General features: G+C 44.9%; 1 protein-coding gene across 1 annotated transcript; it reads left to right on the top strand.

Annotated features, from left to right (window-relative positions):
• Window positions 1–1,377: 1,377 nt before the first annotated feature.
• On the top strand, window positions 1,378–21,306 carry DAGLB (diacylglycerol lipase beta). Its single transcript, XM_072120568.1, has 16 exons — window positions 1,378–1,662; window positions 7,323–7,474; window positions 8,203–8,377; window positions 9,218–9,479; window positions 9,991–10,113; window positions 10,198–10,325; window positions 10,557–10,683; window positions 10,767–10,850; window positions 11,374–11,451; window positions 11,726–11,806; window positions 11,953–12,080; window positions 15,250–15,318; window positions 15,402–15,474; window positions 16,125–16,375; window positions 17,043–17,235; window positions 17,343–21,306. The coding sequence occupies exons 1-16, from the start codon at window positions 1,568–1,570 to the stop codon at window positions 17,367–17,369; spliced, it is 2,046 nt and encodes a 681-aa protein (XP_071976669.1). The 5' UTR covers window positions 1,378–1,567; the 3' UTR covers window positions 17,370–21,306.
• The last annotated feature ends 595 nt before the right edge of the window (window positions 21,307–21,901 follow it).

The following is a 21,901-nucleotide window of genomic DNA, read 5'->3' as shown; positions in this document are numbered from 1 at the left end:
AGACAGGGGGCATCCTCTACACCTAGAGGAGAGGCAGTTCTACCATCACCATAGACAGGGGGCATCCTCTACACCTAGAGGAGAGGAGGTTCTACCATCACCATAGACATGGGCATCCTCTACACCTAGAGGAGAGGAGGTTCTACCATCACCATAGACAGGGGGCATCCTCTACACCTAGAGGAGAGGAGGTTCTACCATCACCATAGACAGGGGGCATCCTCTACACCTAGAGGAGAGGAGGTTCTACCATCACTATAGACAGGGTACATCCTCTACACCTAGAGGACAGGTGGTTCTACCATCACCATAGACAGAGGGCATCCTCTACTTCTAGAGGAGAGGCGGTTCTATCATCACAATAGACAGGGGCATCCTCTACACCTAGAGGAGAGGCGGTTCCACCATCACCATAGACAAGAGGCATCCTCTACACCTAGAGGAGAGGAGGTTCTACCATCACCATAGACAGGGGGCATCCTCTACACCTAGAGGAGAGGCAGTTCTACCATCACCACAGACAGGGGACATCCTCTACATCTAGAGGAGAGGCGGCTCTACCATCACCATAGACAGGGGGCATCCTCTACACCTAGAGGAGAGGCAGATCTACCATCACCATAGACAGGGACATCCTCTACACCTAGAAGAGAGGAGGTTCTACCATCACAATAGACAGGGGGCATCCTCTACACCTAGAGGAGAGGCAGTTCTACCATCACCATAGACAGGGGACATCCTCTACACCTAGAAGAGAGGAGGTTCTACCATCACAATAGACAGGGGGCATCCTCTACACCTAGAGGAGAGGCAGATCTACCATCACCATAGACAGGAGGCATCCTCTCCACCTAGAGGAGAGGCAGTTCTACCATCGCCATAGACAGGGGGCATCCTCTACACCTAGAGGAGAGGTGGTTCTACCATCGCCATAGACAGGGGGCATCCTCTACACCTTGAGGAGAGGCAGTTCTACCATCTCCATAGACGCGGATTCTTTACTGTAAGAGCAGTGAGACTATGGTTCTCTCTGTTGTTATGGTGGATACTTTATTCAAGAGGGACCTGGGCATTTTTATTGCGGAAAATATCAAATCTTCTGAGAAAAAAAAAACATTTTGGCAATCATTCGGTTGGACTCGATGGACATATGTGTAATACCACACACAACCTGTGGCCAGGGGTGGTTTATTTTTTTCCACATTAATAGTCTTTTCTGTATTTTACAACATTTCATTATAATATATATTGTACTGTTAGCGTGAGAACAATATATTTTACAGCAATTAAAATGTAATAAAACACAACAAGTCCCAGAATAATGTGGAGAGCAATCTCTTCAGTGTTAAAGACGGACACATCCGGGGGACAGGCGGGCACGTGACGCGGGCTCCGTTGTTTCCGGTCGGAGCGCTTTGAGCGGTGCACAGTAGTCGCGGAGCGCAGTGACGGGGAGATGCCGCGGTGTGTGGCCGCGCCGGTGGCAGTGGGGTAGTCCTCCTTCCCCTCCTCCTCCTCCGTCTCACCCTCGATCTGCCATATCCGCACCGGAGCCGCAGCTGTCAGGATGCCGGGGCTACAGCTGTTCGGCCGGCGCTGGGCTATAGCCAGTGATGACCTGGTGTTCCCCGGAGCCTTCGAGCTGCTGGTCCGGGTTATCTGGTGAGTGATGGCTTCTGGTCAGGTGACCCCCTTGTGTATGGTTGTGCTGGGACTTGTAGTGTGCGGTACCTGTCACGTGACACCTGCCAGCACGTGACAGGTCGTTAGTAAACAAGATGTCCCGGGGACTACAACACCCACAATGCATCTGTAATGTCTGCATCTGCTGGGACTTGTAGTATTGGTAGCATTACTCCCCTGTAATGGCTACATCTGAATGTAACTATTCTTCAGGTAACTTTGCATCCAGGCATGGCATGGGGGTGCATTGTGTCATTGTGGGTGCCCCTTGTACCCCGCTGACCAGTCTATAGGCAATGCAGGAGCGTGCTATCCTATAGATCAATGTGGAGGGACAGCACATGCCCGGCCGGGGATTGGATGCCCGTGAGGAGGTGCTAGCAGTACAAAATGTGAACCTGATACAAAGCTATGACTCTACTCTATAGCGCACTGTATTATTGGATCACTGGAAACGGGTTGAGACACAAATTAAAGGAGATTTTGTTTATCCGTTACCTTTTCAGACCTGAAGAGATGAAGTCACACACATTGCCTCAATGTCGTGTTCACAAAATGGGAAACCCCTTTAAGTTTTATCTGAAGGGTAGAAGTGTCTGATCAGTGAGACCACTATTTGTAGATACACTTGTGGATTGTACATAGGTCCTTATGGGACTGTTGAGGAGAAGATAAGCCATTTCCATTAATCCTAGGAATATGAATTATTAGTGAGTTGGACTGCCCTACTGTAGGGTGTATTTTTCTTGGTAGGGGCTGCATTTATTTCGTTGTACCCCTTTAATATCATGGTTATTATATTCCCATATCAGTCCTGCAGTCAACTAAGAGGAGGATTGGAAAGTGTCTTTCTAGGTTATTGCTTCGATATGCTGTTCCTATATGCCATTGGCTCACACACTATGATGCAGCAAGCGGCTGACGTCAGGGTGTGCGATGCAGCGTGCAGGGACACGGAGTCAGAGCATCTATTGGAACATCAAGTAAAAACCAACACACTTTAGGGTGTAAAATTACTCCCTTTAAACAGAACACATAAGGACCGGGTGAGGGGCATATTAGACCTGTTGTACCAGAACCTAATGATGCTGATTTTGATGTAATGTGTATGGGGTCCTTTCAGAGCCTCCCTTAGTACCAATTGTTGGGCTCTTACATCTCAACACTCCTAATCCCGTTGTTCTCTGAGAGATAGTAGTCGGGGAGAGAGGAGTCTTAAAGGGCTTTGTACCGGAGAGTTGATCAAGAGAGTGGTCATAGGAACAAGCCGACAATGTTCTATAGTAGATGGACTTTTTACAGTGAAGTTTCCCGAGACTTGATTTTTATAATTGCACTGGTGACCCATGTACTTCAATATACATAGCAGAATGTAGATAAGAATGTCCTTGGTTCTTCATGTAATGCTTCATATGTAGCTTTAAACAAAAACTGGAGAGAATGAGATGTGTATAAGGGACAATGAATGCTTTTATTGAGTTTAACGAAGGTTAAAATGGTGGCACATGTGGCACCGATCCGCACTGTATATGGGGGAAAAGATAGAGAGTGCTCTTTCTTTCCCTATGTCTGCGGCCGTGCTCCGCTGTTTCCTATGGAGGGGTCACCTCCTCCTCTCCAGCACCCGGTGGGCATACCTTTGTGTGAATGTACCCAGAGGTCGCACTAACATATTTCTAGAAGGGTAATAATACTCCTCTTACTATTTTTGAGGAGTATTTTTAGCCGGGAAGGAGTATGAAATTTTCAGTAATACAAGTATATAATGTAGATAGACGCTAATTATATAAGAAAATCATGTGTCAGTATCTTCTGTGTTTAAATAGCAAATGGAGGCAGTTATAGTGATGTTACATCATGCACTGACCAGACTGGAGCTGACACCACCAACCCCCCAACCACAGTCGCCGAAACCTCCCACCACCGCACTGCGGCCCGCCGAAACCTCCCACCACCACACTGTGGCTAACGCACAATGTATCCCTCTCCCCATGTGACCAGACTGTGGCAGCCCCCGCCGAGCCCCATTGGCCAGACTGCAGCAGACACTGCAAATCCATGATAGTTGCTTTGTAAAATGCTTTTTTTAAAAAGAAATTTTGGTTTATTTTTTTTTGGTGTCTGTGTTGGGGGGGAGGCGTTTTTTTAGGTTTTTTATTAATTGAATTTGTGTCTTTGTCATTTTTTACGTGTTTTTACTGTTTATGCAGTCCTGTTTCACATACACCTCATGTCACCTCAGCACTCGCCAGACACGCAGTCCCACGTAACATATACCTCATGCCACCTCAGCACCAGACATGCAGTCCCACGTAACACAAACCTGCCACCTCAGCACCCGCCAGACACGCAGTACTACGTAACATAAACCTCATGCCACCTCAGCACCTGTCAGACATGCAGTCCCATGTAAAATACACCTGCCACCTCAGCACCTGTCAGACATGCAGTCCTATGTAAAATACACCTCATGCCAACTCAGCACCTGCAAGACATGCAGTCCCATGTAACATACAGGTCTTCCGTGACCTTATCACATCCACTCCTGTCAAGCCCCCTCCCCTCCATACACAGGTATGCACACAGTACCTGTACACATTCTACTAGCAGGCAGCCATTACAGCTCTACTTCCTGTGAGGAGACTGCTTAGTAAGCCACGCCCCTTTCCCGGAGGCTCCGCCTCCTCGCGTGACATCACGGCTACCCGGAGCAGCTCCATTCTAGAGGCTACCAGCGCTGTAGTGTGTGCTGAGCAGTGCCGGCCCGCGCGCTGCCAGTGTAATGTCCTGCACACCATTGCTGTGCGCTCCGGACCGCTCAGCCACACACTACAACCAGGGATAATTGCCAAGCGTACTTTTACGCTTGGTAATTATTCCGGGGAGTAATGGTGCCTCATCATGCGTCTATGACGCTTGGTGAGGCGTTAATGCGATCTCTGAATGTACCCTTAGGTTGTTGACGCCCCCACCAATCAGATTCTACCTGAAGCCAGGACTAAACAATGTACACAGAGCCGGAAGCACAAACACGTTGTGAAATACAATCATAGGAAGACTGAATGATGAAACAAAGAGCTTTATCTTGTCCTATATGTAAAGCAATTCGACAAAATTGTGAATAAGTGTCAGGAAATGATGGGGTTGTAGTCATGCAAGAGGTATTAAGCAACAGGTTGTCACAGTACGTTGTATGACAGTGGAAGGATCAGTATGCAATGCTCCTTTTATGGAGGTGTTAAAGGAAATCTACCATTATGATAAACCAGGGACATTACTCATAGATCCAGGCACCGTGACTTTAGTAATCTTCCTATATTTGTTATCCATGGCCTCCTTCCTTCTAAAATCAACTTTTATAATTATGCTAATGTAACTGAAGGGCTCCTTGTGTTACCAGAGCCCCTCTGTGCTGTAGCTTCACAGACAGTTACACTTCCACTCCCCCTCTGCTCCCTGTTGTAATCTCGCACAGTGAGAAGGGCCGGAGGGGGGGTCAGCACTTCTGCACAGTGTAACAGCCTGTGAAGCTACAGCATGGCGGGGCTCTGGTAACTACACCCAGGGCACTTCAGTCTCAATCTAAAATTTAAAAAGTTGATTGTAGAAGGAAGGAGGCCATGGATAACAAATACAAGAAGATTACCACAGTCACGGTGCCTGGATCTATGGGTAAGTGTCCCTGGTTTATCCTGCATGGTTTTGATGGTAGATTCCTTTAAATCTTTATTTTGGTAGGAGACTGCTGAAATCATGGACCATTAACATTTGCATCATTGCATCTGAGGGATCACTTTCACTATTTATAAGAATAAAAATGAAGGATTGGGTTAGGGCTCCTGGAAGATGGGAATCTCAAGAGGATAGACATCGAGATCCCTACTTTTTATCTCTAGCTTCTCCCATTAGATACTCGATTCTTGGTCAGTCATCCCTCCCCGTCACTGTATCTGTGTCACTCCTTCTGATCAGAGGCTTTCTTTGTGCTGATTTTCTGAGAATTGTGGGGACCTGGGTTCAAGTCCCAGGGTCAACATCTGTAAAGAGTTAGTATGTTCTCTCCATGTTTGGGTGGGTTTCCGCAGGGTCCTCCGGTTTCCTCCGGTTTCCTCCCACACTCCAAAACATACTGGTAGGTTGATTAGATTGTGAGCCCCATTGGGGATAGAGACTGATTTGGCAAGCTCTGTGCAGCGCTGCGTAATCTGTGTGCGCTATAAATAAATGAATTATTATCAATAGTGAAGTGATTTATGTCATCCATCCAACTGCGTGATATAAGCAAACAAATGTCTATTCTGTATAGGCCTTATAGGGTGCATCTACTCAGCCTCTAGCATTGTATAGGAGCTTCATATCCCGGGGCTAGCACCCACACATATAATGAAGCTGGACTTTCTGCTCTGTTCTCTGTGTGCCGGGGGCCTGAGGGTTTAAATGAAATCTACCATGAAAATCCATCATGATAAACCAGTGGCACCTACTCATAGATCCAGGCACCGTCACTGTGGTAATCTTCTTAATTTTGTTATCCTTGGCCTCCTTCCTTATAAAAATCAACTTTTTAAATAATGCTAATGAGTCTGAGGGGCCGACCCTAGCCCCACTGTGATCTAGCTTTACAGGCTGTTACACTGTCTCACCAGGCCCCTTATTTACTCAGCACTTTCTGCTGTAATCTTACTGCACAAGTGCTAAGGCAGCAGGGGGAGGGGAGACAGTGTAACAGCCTTTGAAGATAGAGTAAGCAAGGACTCTGTCTCATTATCATATATTTAAGAAATTATTTCAGAAGAACGGAAGCCATGGATAATACACATAGATTCAGGCACCGTGGCTGTGGTAATAATCTTATATGTAAGTGTCCCTGGTTTATCATGATGGACTTTGATGGTATGTTTCCTTTAAGGGGGGCTGCTCCACTGTATGAACTTATTCCCTATTCACAGGATAAGTTAGACATCGCTGGGACCCTCGTCCATTTATTATAGATTTGCTGGTATAGTGACGCCCCATAATGAATGAATGGCTGATCATAGATGTGTACCACCTCATGCACAGAGGGAGTTTTGATCCCTCTTTCTTCTGATTTGTGGGGTCCCAATGGTCAGCCCCACCCACACCACATCTAAGTTATCCTATGGATAGGGAATGCACCTTTAAAGAAAATCTACCGTCTAAATGAAGCATGATAAATCCAGGCAAAGTGACTGTGGTAATCTTATCTCTTGGGCTGTTACACTGTGCTGGAGCTTTTCCCCCACTGTTTCTAAGATTACAGGAAGTGCATGGGGGACAGTGAGACCACCATTTGCTCCTGCGCAGTGTAACAGCCTGTGAAGCTACAGCACAGAGAGGGCTTCTGTAACACATTCATTGCCTTTATGGCTCATTAGCATTTTGGAAGGAAGGAGGCCATGGATGACGGATATAAGAAGATGCATAAGTGACCCTGGTTGTTCAGCATAGACTTTCATGGTGGATTCCCTTTAAGGAAGTTTCCACTTATTTTCAGAGAGCTTTCGTTGGGACTTGCTTTTGTGTGAAGGTTCAGCTCAGCCACTTGCAAATTAACCACATGCAACTACAGCTATTATAAGTTATTTTATTTTAATACGGTAACTTCATCTGTTTTCCAGGTGGATTGGGGTCTTGGTCCTGTACTCGGTCCATAAAGGGCACTTTGACTGTCTGGGGGGAGCCCTGCTGCAGAGCTACTTCATCGTCCTCCTGGTCATGCTGGGTGCAGTCATCTGCTGCATGTCATCCATCGTCTATATCAGTATGCAAGGTCGGGCATTCTCCTTCTAACATCTTTATTTTTGGGGCCAGTTTATTGCAGCAAGCGTGAAAACACAAATGTGAACAGAGTCGTACATTTTCACCCCTGGGTTCTTGCCTCTTACTGCTCTGTCTGTGCACAGGTCACAGCAGTCCTGACTTTCCATTCCTAAATCAAAAAGATAAGGATGAGCAATGTCTAAAGTCCTTCCAAGATGGGAGGTCATTACAGTACAGAACAAGGAAGGAAATTCACCTTTCTACGTAGTCCTTCATTTTCTGCAAGTCTTCACTTGCCTGGGGGATAACTTACTTTTAGGGCTGATCTAGGAGATCTCGCATGTACATGAAGAGCTGCGGGCAAAATTGTATTGGAATATCTTACATGCTCATACATGTGCCCTTCATCTGTGCAAAGACCACTGAACGGTCCTGCTATTGTCACGTCTTCTAGCTTATTAAAATGAATGATGTTTCCATAAGATGGAGCTTAATGCATCAGATTGTGGGGGTCCGACACCCAACCGCACCATCAATCAGCTCAGTTCTATGAGTAGGGGCCAAGTTAATGCTCCTATTCCCATGCAGTAGATCCATAGTGGATAGTCGGCTTGTAGACATCTGTGACGCTTTTTATCTATTAGCATCCTGTTCCAATTTTACAGAACGTGGACATCCCCTTTAACAAGTGGTACTTTATAGTGATATTTTGTTACCTTTTTATCTGCTGTTTTCCAGGTACAATCTCCAACCCAGGTCCCAGAAAGTGCATGCCCAAACTGGTGTACATCCGCCTGGCCCTTTATATCCCAGAATTCGCATGGGCTATTATGGGGGCAATCTGGGTGTCGGACAATGGGGTCCAGTGTGACAAAACGGTGGTGCATGTTATCCTACTTACCGTCATTGCTAGGTAAGATCCACTGTCTCTTTTTTTTTTTTTTATACACGCAAAAAGGTTTGTGTATTGTCACTATACTGAGACAAGTTTGAGACGAGACGTGGGTAGATATGGACTACATGCAGTTAGCAGTCTATATCCTACCCACTTTCCTGGTTAATACTGTGATTTCCCATCAATAGCAGAGACCCCTCTCTCGATGTGGATTGTTGTTTTCCAGTATGCCCTGTGCCCATCTATTGCCCCCTGTTTAAACTATCTCACATCCACAGGATAACCAGCTGATTGGTAAGGGTCCAACTGCCAATCACAGGACCTTTCCATAGGATAGGGCCTAATTTGCTCATCAGTGGGGGTCCAGATCACCAGAACGGGATGTCCGATGGGGTGCCTTCATCTCTAAGCACCTGACAGAGATTTCCAATTACTGCTCGGTGCTCGGCAATCTGTCAGCTCTCTGGAGATAAACAGGGCAGCCCTGTCATGCGGCCAAGGGGTGATAGGGGTACATCGGACACCCCCCCCCCCCCTTCTCGTGATCTGTGGGGGGTCTCATCACTAAGATCCCTGGCGATCCGCAAGTTAGGCCCTATCCTGTGGGTAGGGCTAAACTTGTTTTGTGGGAAAACCCCTTTAGGTGGAGCAGACACCTGGTTGACCTGCTGCTCCACCCATTCTCTGGTTCGCAGGGGGTCCTAGTAGTTGGACCCTCACTGATCAGCTTGATATCCTGTGGATAGGAGATAACTTTAAGCTGTTGGTACAAGCACTTTGATGTAGTTGTTATTGGCAACATTCTCATATTAGTATGAGCCTAATCCTGGTGTCCCACTCTCTTCTTGTATATCGCAGCTGGCTCATCATGCTGTTCACCACTATAGCCATTGTCATCGTGTTTGATCCGCTGGGACGCAAGAAAGCTTTATACTACGTGAGGGATGAAGATCACAACCTGGAGAGCAGCCAGTCCGATCAGCTACTGTACAACTTCAAGAAGACCGCTACCAGGGTGTGGGAGACCCGCATCCGCCTGCTCTGCTGCTGCATAGGCAATGACAATGACAACAGGGTGGCTTTCTCCAGCATTGCACAACTCCTCACCAGTTACTTTGCTGTAAGTTTTTCTGTACAAATAAGGAAGTTGTAGATTTATTCCTTCATTGTTAATGGGGGGTGGTTCCTGCCGGAACCACTGGTCTTTCAGTTGTACACATAGCCGTGAGTTTTTGGCAGCATAGAGTAATCTCCAAGTCTCAGCAAAATCTTAGATGGTGTCTTTTAAAGGGGTTGTCCAGTCATAAAACGTTATCACAAGAATGGGGGTCTGTTGTCTGTTTGCACATGTGCTCTGCCACTCCATCCATTGTCTATGGCACTGACAGAGATGGCTGAATATGACGCTTGGCTTTCTCCGTCAGCGCCATAGAAGCTCATAGAGCAGCAGAGTGCATTCAGGGTACAGCAGACCCCTGTTCTTGTGATCTTTCGGGGTCCCATCACTGATACAGCCATGGATCATTAAGTTATCCCCTAACCTTTAGATGGGGGGGGGGGTTGAAATTTCACTTTAGCAGCTAGACAGCCCTTTTTTAGGGATACTTAAAATGTGGTTATATGTTTTAAAGGATACAGACTTGGTTCCCAGTGACATCGCTGCTGGCCTGACCCTTCTTCACCAGGAACAAGACAAAGTTGAACTCAGTCGCGATCCAGATGAAGTTTTATCCCAGTCACCATCACATCCTGTGGTCAGTCATAGTAATGGTTACTGGGGGTTATCTACGCCTAAATCAAGCGGATCTTCCTATGTCTTCCCTGTCTTTTTATTTTAGAGAGATGACCTGGAAGTGGAGTTGGGTAAGGCCGCTCACTACATGCAGTTTGCAGCCGCCGCCTATGGGTGGCCCCTCTATGTATATAGTAACCCGGTCACTGGACTATGCAAACTGTGCGGAGAATGGTGAGTGTCTGCTCATTCGAGGTTTAGATTTTTTTGTATGTAATGAATGTTGTATGGTCTATAGATGTAGATACAACAATCTAAAGTTTTTATACTTTTTATTACTACCAGGACTCCGACAGCAAACCCAGTTGTCCTTTGCCCCGCCTACTCTGAGTGATTAACAGCTACATGTGAAACCCCCTTTTATACTACCAAATTGATCTGAATGATCTCTTTTTCCTATTCCAGCTGCCAGAGCCGCAGAGCCCAGCATGACATTGTAGGCGGTGATAACCTGAACTGCCATTTTGGCTCCATTTTACAAACCACAGGCCTCCAGTACCGGGACTTCATCCATATCTCCTTTCATAACCGGGTGAGACTATGACCATCATGTCCCAGGAGCGAGTGCATTGTATTTCTATGCCCCTCTAAGACGTTTTTCATATTATTTTGTAGATCTATGAAATCCCATTTTTTGTTGCCCTTGATCACAAGACAGAAGCCATCTTGGTTGCCATTAGAGGAACGTTGTCCCTTGAGGTAACTGGAGATCCGTGAACATTTACACTTCTGTACGTATATAGATTATCCACACTTGTTTGCTTTCATATGCAAGTTGTGGATTTTCTATTTCATTTTTTGACCATTTTTAATGGAGTTTACTGTTTACTGGTACCGTATCTGTTTTTGCTGGTACCCCCAGTGATCTGCTGTAATAGTGGGAGGAACATGGACACAACTGCGTCGTTTCTTTGTAGCACCACCTTATGACAGGTGAAGCATTATATGGCGCTCATTGATATCGATATAGCATAGCAATGTAAGCACATGTGTGGTTCTGAGCCTGGTACCACTGACATTTAAGCATTGATGGTCTGACCCCAACCACCAAAACGCTGATTTTTGTTTTCGCCCCTTTAAAGGCCGTATGGCCAACATAACAATTGATCAGGTGACGTACTGGAGATGATGCACTAGCTTATCACCCTCTGTTATTAACAAACTTCACATTTTTTATATACATCCATATTACTGAACTAACCCCAAGTTCTGCCCTTTGCAGGATGTCCTGACCGACCTGTCAGCAGACTGCGAGAACCTGCACACAGATGGGGTGGATGGAGATTGCTTTTCACATAAGGTAAGGAACTTTTTCTAATTTCTGATAATACATGAAATCTTAGGCAGTATATAAGAGTAGATATAGATTCAGCAGAGCTGAGATTGTCATTTGGCTCACGGGTACAATACAATACAACAGAGTGAAATCTGGTGTAAATCTTGGGAGTTGGGATCTAGGCTGCTGATGCTGGATTACATGGCTCCTGGTGACTTTATTTGGCTTTTAAAGAAAGCTAAACTTTAATTTTCCATGTTCCTGGTTTCCTGATTTGTAAAAATCCACTTCTTTTCAGGGTATATGCCAGGCTGCCAGTTACATCTACAGAAGGCTTATAAATGACGGCATATTGAATCAAGCGTTTACAGTCGCACCAGTAAGTGGTCATTAATTTATTGCTCTGACGCTGCTATACTCTCTCTCCGACAATTCTTTTTTATAGATTTTTTTTAACATTTTTATAAATCAACACGTATCCCCATCTCCCCTCTCCAACAATTCTTCATTTCTTTATCTTGCCAGGAATACAAGCTTGTCATTGTAGGACATAGCCTAGGGGCCGGGGCAGCTTCTGTATTGGCAGTGCAGCTTCGGAGTTCCTTTCCTACCCTCAAGTGCTATGCATTTTCACCACCAGGGGGCCTTTTCAGGTAAAGTGACCAAATCTGCAACCATTTATCCGTTATACCAACCCCTAATTCCACCTCCTACGTCCCTACTCACCAAACTAATGGAAGTCCCATGCCTTGTTATATACTGTGCAGGGTGTTGCTTTGTACTTATGACCCTTCCCTTATTGTCTTGGATTGTTCTTGACTCTCCCAGACTGCGACCTCTTATATGATCAGGATGCTTCTGCTGCCATCTCCTGGCCGCACTTAAACAGTGGGCAAATTTCTAGTAAACATTGATGGTATTTTCCTAGAATATATAACCCATAAAGCAAATAATTTTAATGTAATATTTTATCTCCTCTTGTTAATGGTTAAAGAAGATCCCGGCTGTGCTGGACACAGTAGAAATCTCCAACCATTCCTCCCTCTAATAAATCCCATTATGAGGTTTTTTTTACACTGAGTGTCCCCATATTCCTCTTTTTCCTGATGTTAAAGGGGTTGTCCATTTTTAGTTAATGATATTGTTTGTGTAATTAAAAGCTGTGTGGTGCTTATGGCTTGTACACCTGCATGTCCATCATATGACCATGCAAAGATTTATATCCACAGAAAGTAATATAAAAGATTTCTATAGAATGACAGCAAGCAGAGATCTAGAAAACAATGATGAATTCATACAGAAAGTATACAGTATTGGAAAATTGTCTGGTAGTAAGCATGTAGCAGTATAAAGTTGCATTCCTTTAATTTGGATATTTGGGGCCTCCTATATAAATTTCTTTGCCCCCATCACAGAAACTCAGTAATCTACTATACCAGATAGACAATAAACTAAACTTCAGCATCCAGTGCCAGGCGGCTGCCACCAAAGCAGATATTATTATGTACCAAGGGAGGCACAGATGCTCATGATGAGAACATAGTTTTGTGATTATACAAATCACTGATCAGGCCTCGTAATAGGGGGGATTTATCCTGAATGGGCGCGGTAAACACCAGTCATGATACTCCAACCCCAGCACCCCCCCCCCCCCCCCCCCAACACACACACACACTCGGACACACACTCGGACACACACTCGGACACACACTCGGACACACACTCGGACACACACTCGGACACACACTCGGACACACACTCGGACACACACTCGGACACACACTCGGACACACACTCGGACACACACTCGGACACACACTCGGACACACACTCGGACACACACTCGGACACACACTCGGACACACACTCGGACACACACTCGGACACACACTCGGACACACACTCGGACACACACTCGGACACACACTCGGACACACACACACACACTCGGACACACACACACACACACACTCGGACACACACACACACACACTCGGACACACACACACACACACACACTCGGACACACACACACACACACACACTCGGACACACACACACACACACACACTCGGACACACACACACACACACACACTCGGACACACACACACACACACACACTCGGACACACACACACACACACTCGGACACACACACACACACACACTCGGACACACACACACACACACACTCGGACACACACACACACACACACACTCGGACACACACACACACACACACACTCGGACACACACACACACACACACACTCGGACACACACACACACACACACACACTCGGACACACACACACACACACACACACTCGGACACACACACACACACACACACTCGGACACACACACACACACACACACACTCGGACACACACACACACACACACACACTCGGGGACACACACACGGACACACACACACTCGGACACACACACACACACACTCGGGGACACACTCGGACACACACACACTCGGACACACACACACACACACTCGGGGACACACACACACACACACACACTCGGGGACACACACACACACACACTCGGGGACACACACACACACACACACACTCGGGGACACACACACACACACACACACTCGGGGACACACACACACACACACACACACTCGGGGACACACACACACACACACACACTCGGACACACACACACACACACACACACACTCGGACACACACACACACACACACACACACACTCGGACACACACACACACACACACACACTCGGACACACACACACACACACACACACACACTCGGACACACACACACACACACACACACTCGGACACACACACACACACACACACTCGGACACACACACACACACACACACACTCGGACACACACACACACACTCGGACACACACACACACACACACACACACACTCGGACACACACACACACACACACACACACTCGGACACACACACACTCGGACACACACACACACACACACACACTCGGACACACACACACACACACACTCGGACACACACACACACACACACTCGGACACACACACACACACACACTCGGACACACTGACTTGTGATGCTCCTGGATTCATTCTACCCCAGGTCCAGCCTGCTATACATCTGCACTATAACCTGTGCCAGGAAGCTGGTGCATGCTATAGTTACACCCAAAAGTCCCTGCCCCATTCTGGCCCCCTACCTGTTCTTATGGCGTATAGGGGAAACATGAGCTATTCCTGTCAGACAACTGCTTTAAAACTCAAAATTTCCCCACATTAAATATTGTGTATACTGTATTTTTCAGACTATAAGGTGCACCGGATTATAAGGATGAATGACCAGCAGGTGGCAGACCTGTGCACAGCTCAAGGCAGCTGTTGTCTGTAAGTGCGGTTCATATATAAGGCACACTGGACTATAAGACGCACCTGATTTCTGAGAGAATCAAAGGATTTTTTTGTGCGCCTTATAGTCTGAAAAATACGGTAGTTTGGGCCCCAATGTATAAAAAAGAACGAGGCTAAACTATAGAAGGGTGCAGGGAAGACTAACCAAGAGAAGTAACAGTTGGCAGGGGATTAGAGTGCAAGGACAGTGTCCTTCTCTGATACTTTCCTCATAACTTGCAGGTTTATTTCCTATCTCTTTAGAATTTCTTATATAATTATCGTTGAACCGCTTTTTAATAATGAGCAGCTTTGGTCTGATGCCACATTCATATCTGCTGTCAGTGGGATGGGAAATTTCTTTTGTCTTCATTCATTACTTTTCATTTCAATTTTTTAAAAATCTTTTTCTAGCAAAGCTCTTGCTGATTATTCAAAGAATTTCATAATCTCAATAATCGTGGGGAAAGATCTTGTACCGAGGTAAGAACTTCAAGAAATTATCTATGAATAACTTTTAGGAATAACTGCTTGTTTCCAACACTGTCATGTTACATCCACTACAGACTGAGCTTACCCAACATGGAAGATCTGAAGAACCGAATATTAAGGATGGTGGTCAACTGTAACCGACCCAAGGTAAGTGACTGTTGGGAGAGAAGGGGAAGCCTTGTTGTGCACTTCTTCTGATTATTGGAAAATATTTCATAAATTAGCAAAGATATCTACATTTCTGTTTTTTTTTTGACCAGACCATAAAGAAATGAATGCAATTCCAGATAATAGGCCTAACCTTGGGCCTCCACAGCAGGTCACAATTGCAAATATCTGAAAAACTGTTAATGGAGGCTCCAAATGTCCACTGATCCACATGAGCAACAAAGAGCACTCCCCTTTGTACCCATGATTAGACTCCCTCCAATTGGTATAATTCCCATACGGATTGCACCAAATTGGGGTATACCTTGTGATGCATGTTTATAGCACTTCCACCTTACCAAGTGCATTAGACACAATGTGGGCTTGTGGCCCGGCTACAGGAGGAACTTGTGTGCTACTAGAAGCGAGAGATGCAGTTTGCTCCTCGTAGATGCTGCAATATACAACTAATGAAACCTGTCCTAATAGTAACCACCCAACCCTTGAAGTTTTGGAGCTGGGCCTCTAGGAAATAGGCCAATTGCAGAAACTCCAGATAAAACCCCGGTTTATATTGGGAAAGACATATTTGAGGAACCCAGATGGTGGAAGACCTGCATATATTTACATTTTTACAACTTCTCTCTCAGTATCAGATCCTGCTGCATGGATGTTGGTATGAAATATTCGGAGGCAATCCAGATGACTTCCCAACAGAACTGGATGGACGAAACATGGCATCGCTAACACAGCCGCTGCTGGCTGAGCAGACTTTACTGGTGCAGAAATCCTCCTCATACAACACTCTGACTGATGGGTCGTCCCCGGAGTCCCCTAGATATCCCCATCTGTATCTACCAGGGAAGATCATCCATATTATAGAAGACAGCAGGTCTGGATGGTAGGTACCTTCACTGTACGGCATTCAGAGAACGGTGGAATTGTCAGTTTCTCAATGTTACTATACAAAGTCTTAACCAGGTGCAACTGAAAAATCCCTGCAGAATTCTGAGTTTGCTGATTTTTAAGAAAGTGACCACTTTTTGTCAGTAATCCCTTTTAAAGAACATGCTCGGCAGCCTCTCTTTTTAGCTCAAGATGGCTGAAAACCGTGAGCTGTGAACTTTGCTCAGCACGTTTTAAAAAGTTTTTTTTCTAATCCACATCCTATGACCAATGATATTGGACATCTCTTAATAAGAAGAGAAGTTATTCCATTTTCAGCTTTTCAAAAATCACCATCTCTGCTTACAGTCAGCGAGTGTAAACCTGCATTGACTAAACCCAGACCCTGAATGATTTGGTCTGACTTGGTGCTGCTCCAATTTCTGCAGTGTACGAGATAAGAGCCTCTTAAGTCTGGACAAGTCTTCTGGATGTAAACAGTGAGCAAGCAGTGATCTTGAAATTGGTAAAGGAATATAATAGAGCGTTGTATAACTTGTATGGTTAGAAACTGGAAACCAACCTCTGTCTAGCATGTGCACCACTCTCCATTATAGTCTATGGGGGCGCCAAAAATAACCAAGTTACTGTTTTTTTTCTGATTCTTATCTGTTTCTTTACAGGCTCTGTTTCTCGGATGTGAAATACAACGCACGATGGTCGAAAGAGACTGCATTCAGCAGCATTTACATCAGCCCCCGGATGATCACAGACCACATGCCGGACATTGTACTGAGCGCCCTGCGGAGCCTGTGCCAGGAGAGGAGCGGCTGTGGTCCCTGTCAGACTCCACCGCATGTTTTACGCACAAATCAGGTCTAAGCCATTGCTATGTTGCAAGCGGTGCACCTTCACCTCTGCGAATATGGGGGGCGCTAGTGAAGCCGTTCTCTAAATAACACAGTAACCTTCCTTTACTACAGGACAATGATGCGGCAGCTGGGGAATGATGTTGGTTGCTTTTTGCACTACCCCTTTTTGTTTCTTTGGACAAGCGAGTGTTGTATTTTATGTGTCTCCTGTGCAATAGAAGGAAAAAAGTAAAGATGTAAGGTATGTCAAATTTATAGGAGTGTTCCCCTCTGTGGCAGGAGCATGGAAACAACTAAGGGGCTGTTTTTGTTGCTTGTGTGAATCCTATAGATGTGAAGGGGTTTTGATATTGATGACCTATTTTTTAGGAAAGTTCATCTGCATCAGATCAGTGGGGAGAGGGGGGTTGGATGCTTGGGAGCCAATCGATCAAATAATTCGGGCTACGACAGAAAACGTATCCTAAAAAACTGCATCTCTGTTCCAATTCAGATGAATTGTAGCTGCGGTAGTATAGGAGGACACACAGAACCCCTGAATCAGACGATCCTGGCTACTTTCTTCCATAAACCGCGCCACACCTGACCATTGGTAACGCTTGATATTTCAGTTAAGCTTTTCCTTCTTCTCTAAACAGATGAGCTGCAATACCAGCACAAACCATGTTTAGATGTGGTGTTGTTTTTGGAAATAAGCCGCCATGCCTTGTAACTTACAGACAACCTATTTAAGTGCCAGAATATACCCAGAGGACATAAATGGGAGCACAGCTGCTGATCAGTGGGGAGTCCATTACTCCATTAATTAATAGAGCTGGGAAAATGCTTCAAGTAATCGGAGCTGTCAGACGGTAATGCCCATTTAAATAGCACATACTTAATGTACTTAAAGGAAATCTACCACCAGGATGAAGGATTGTAGACCCAACACACTGACATGGGGTGTGCCCCCTCTGGCAGGGTCTGCTCTAATTTTAGCTCCTTATATCCTTGTTTTTTTGTAAAAAGCTTTAAAAAGTATGCAAATGAGCCTGAGGGGCTCTATGCTCCATAGATCTTAATGGAGCCTGGAGCCCCTCAGACTCATTCATAAACATTTTAAAGCCCCTTTTTCATAAAATGAAGGGTAAAAGAAGAGCAGACCCTATCAGAGGGGGCACACACCTGTATGTCAGTGTGTTTGGTTTACCATCCTTCATCCTGGTGGAAGTTTCCCTGTTAAGGGGATTTTTGCACAAATAAAGCATAATCTAACAATTAATAGTTCAACAATTCTGTATTTTAAATTCTTCATCATTTTCAAGATCTCTGCTTCCCGTCAGTGAGCTAGACCATTCTTGCACACATCTAGATCTTGACTGTGATGAATATATACAATATAAAAAGTCTTAGATTTCTGCAATCTAAATGTTTGACATGTAGACTGTCCGCTCTCTGAGGATTGCCTCGACAGGGAGCAACACAACTGACTCCTCTGATAAAAGCAAGCGGAGATCTTTATTTTTTCCTTTAAATTCTGTAAGCAAGCGGTGATCTAGCACATGCTAAAGAATTGAGACATAATGGGGACTATATATCATACCCGTGCGCGGGTATATTATGTTCACCCCTGTCCTCCATCACGGTGTATATATCAGGAGGTTGTGTCCGCCTGAACAGGCGCAGGCCGTAGATAGTGTTTGGCGTGGGACAGGAATGCCGGCCCCCTCCATGCCAAGTATGGAGATAATCGCAACTCCTGGCATTGCTAAAGGAGATACGATTATTTCAGGGCTTGTACAAGTCCTGATACGTATATCCCATAAAGACTACTACAGAATTGCAGAATATTTCATGTAACCTGCGCTCAAGGTTTGTTTGAATAAATGCAGAAAACCCCTTTAAGTAAGCAACGGGATGGAGTGTACGTGTCCGCCTTGCAGGTTGTTGTGTGTCTAGTGTTATACCGTTGTGTGTGTAATATTGTATATAAATGTGTGTGTGTGTGTGTGTGTAAGGTGCATGTTGGTAAGATTCTGCTTTTTCTCTGTTGGTGCTTGGAAAATAACAGCACAAAACTTCTTGTAGCACCTTTTTTTTTGTTTTGCACCAGTTTTTATATATGTTCTATGAATGTTGTTTTAAAGGAATTCTATAAAGGACACTGTAAGGTGAATTGTGAGTCCAGCCCTTCAACCTCTATGTGAAATAATACTGCAGCCCCCATGGACTAAGTCCACAAGATCTGCTCTTAGAGTATAGATATTATATTGTGGGGAATGGGCACATCCAATGTTCAGTAATAGGTGTCAAAACTTCAGTCATTTTTGGTTTCTATTGAACCAAATAGAGCCCTGGCTAGAAGGAATATCTGTAGTATGTAAAATACCTCATGGTTGGTACAAGCAGACATAATAGTAATAATTACATCACATTGTATGGTTTTGCTTTGCTATTACCTTTCCAGGACTGGATGTACTGCTATAACCCGCACCATAGCGTCTACCACTGACGACCAACTTGTGCATCTGTAAGGGGTTGTCCAGGATTAGAAAAAAAGTTGATATATGGCTGGGGGGTGTATTATAATGATATATCTGTTATACTTGCCTCTCTCCCATTCACACACTGTATAGAGGCCAGCAGTGCCGTCCCAACCACAGCCGAGCTCTTGCTATAGCGTTAGTTTCGGGCAGTAACAGGCCCATGGCAGTGGTCACGAAGGCAATGATGGCCTCTGTGCAATCTTTCACTACCGATCCCTGTATGCAGAGTCTGAACAAGAGCAAGGGGAGAGGCAAGTTTAAGGAAAGGGTAGTGGAAATCCCCTAATCCCTGGGATGGAGTGTTCTGAATGTTTTTCTATTCTAGTTTATGAAGAAATTCTGCTTGGAAAGTCCCTTCTTGGTAACAGGTTTTATGTCCGTTGATAAGGAGATCCTGTATTCTAGTCTGTATAGTGTGTGGGTACCTCCCTGTTTTTGTTAATACCGTTCCCTGTCTGGCTATAGTATTCTGCCAGCACTATTTTCTAACACAGCTGTTTTATTGATGATCTCCCTGCTCAGCAGATCTTTTCTCATCTAGTTGAAAGTGAAAGAAAGAAATTGGGAAAGAGACAATTATATTAGAGAGAACTGCTCACAGACCACTGTTACCAGAGAGAAAGCAGAAAGGGTTAAAACTCGCAGCTCAGAGCTGTAGAAACAAACACAGGAGAAAAGCAATACATCCAGGTCTGGCTACAATGGGATCTTACTTATCAACAGAGAGAAAAGTAGTTACTTTGTAGATAAAGCTGTAAAGTCCACATAACTAATGGACATCTTCGACCAGGATGAAGGATTGTAAACCAAGCACATTAACATACTGGTGTGTGCCCCCCTCTGGCAGCATCCGCTCTTCTTTAAGTTTCCTATGCAAATAACCCTGCCTGTGGGGCTCCAGGCTCCACTAGCACCTATGGAGTCCCTCAGGCTTAATTGCATAATTTTGAAAGCCTTTCTATTAAAAAGAAAAAAAAAACCAGGGCATAACCAGTATGTCGCTGTTCTTGGTTTACAATCCTTCATCCTGGTGGTACATGTCCTTTTAGTAGAATTTTTTTACTCAGTCCATCACCTATAGGGAATGGAGATAGTATCCCAGTGATCAGCTGTAACGTGAAAGAACCTAACAGCAAGTGTTGAATATCTCCACAGCACCTCCACTGGTGACATGGAGTATTACATGGTCTGTCTATGTAATGTGGAGGTAGCGGCTCCTCCAGCGGTCCTCTTTTCTGGCTTCTGCAGCATCTTTACAGACTACAAATATTAGAGTTGAAGATCTGTATTATAATCAGGGCTCTTATTTCTATATACAATTACATAATTATTCACCCCGATTAAAATAAACAGGTTTTTTATTTATTTCTGGACCCTCCACATGTCGGTGTTCTGTTTGCTTTACTTTGTGACATGAGAATGTTGGACTGTGTCTCCTATAAAATACTAAGTGCATATTGTATGTATATACATTGTGAATGTTCTGCTTCTATTGGATAAACATTTCATATGCCGCTGAGATCTCACATTAAAATATTTTTTAAAACGTTTTTGTCTTTATTTCTCCTTTTTCATGGTAATACAAGTGCCTCATAACTATCCTGACCAGGAACATCATTCCCCTCTGGTTCTGGTGTCATGGATGCAGACAGTGGGGGCAGAGTAGCTGCAGGGTCACACACGTCCCCTGTGATGGGAGGGTCTTTTGTTTTGTTTTTTAAACCCTGCGTCTTTAAAGTGGTTGACCACGTTACCTCATCTTTTTGTAATGTCTTGGGGGCAGGATATTAGGTAATTTACCAATATACATCTAGTAATAATTCTGCTCCTCTTTCCTGATAAGTGAGGCCTCCTGTCTTTTTACCTCATCAGCCAGAAATTCCTGCCCATAAACTGGTGTATTCACAAGTGGCGTCAGCACGTGCATTTTCACGCCTTGCAACAGCTGAGAAGAGATTTGCCTAATTACATTGCTTTTAACACATGCATTTTGTAAATGCAATGTTACCTGTGCTAACATTGGGTTTGTTAACTCTGTGTAAACGCATGTGTTTACATTGCGTTTACATATGCGTTTTGTAAATGCAATGTTGCCAGTGATGTAATTGGGCAAATCATCTCTTCTCAGCTGTTGTAATGCCTTTC

The sequence above is a fragment of the Engystomops pustulosus genome, chromosome 8, assembly GCF_040894005.1.
Source record: "Engystomops pustulosus chromosome 8, aEngPut4.maternal, whole genome shotgun sequence".
Classification (NCBI taxonomy): Eukaryota; Metazoa; Chordata; class Amphibia; order Anura; family Leptodactylidae; genus Engystomops; species Engystomops pustulosus.
Note: the sequence above shows the minus strand (reverse complement) of the source record. Positions and strands in the feature narration are given on the sequence as shown.

Bases quoted from the DNA above. Each gene is read 5' to 3' on its own strand.
- DAGLB (XM_072120568.1), top strand. From the start codon at position 1,568: ATGCCGGGGCTACAGCTGTTCGGCCGGCGCTGGGCTATAGCCAGTGAT. The intron at 11,452-11,725 runs GTAAGGAACTTT...ACTTCTTTTCAG, and splicing joins GAGATTGCTTTTCACATAAG to GGTATATGCCAGGCTGCCAG. The intron at 12,081-15,249 runs GTAAAGTGACCA...ATCTTTTTCTAG, and splicing joins CCACCAGGGGGCCTTTTCAG to CAAAGCTCTTGCTGATTATT.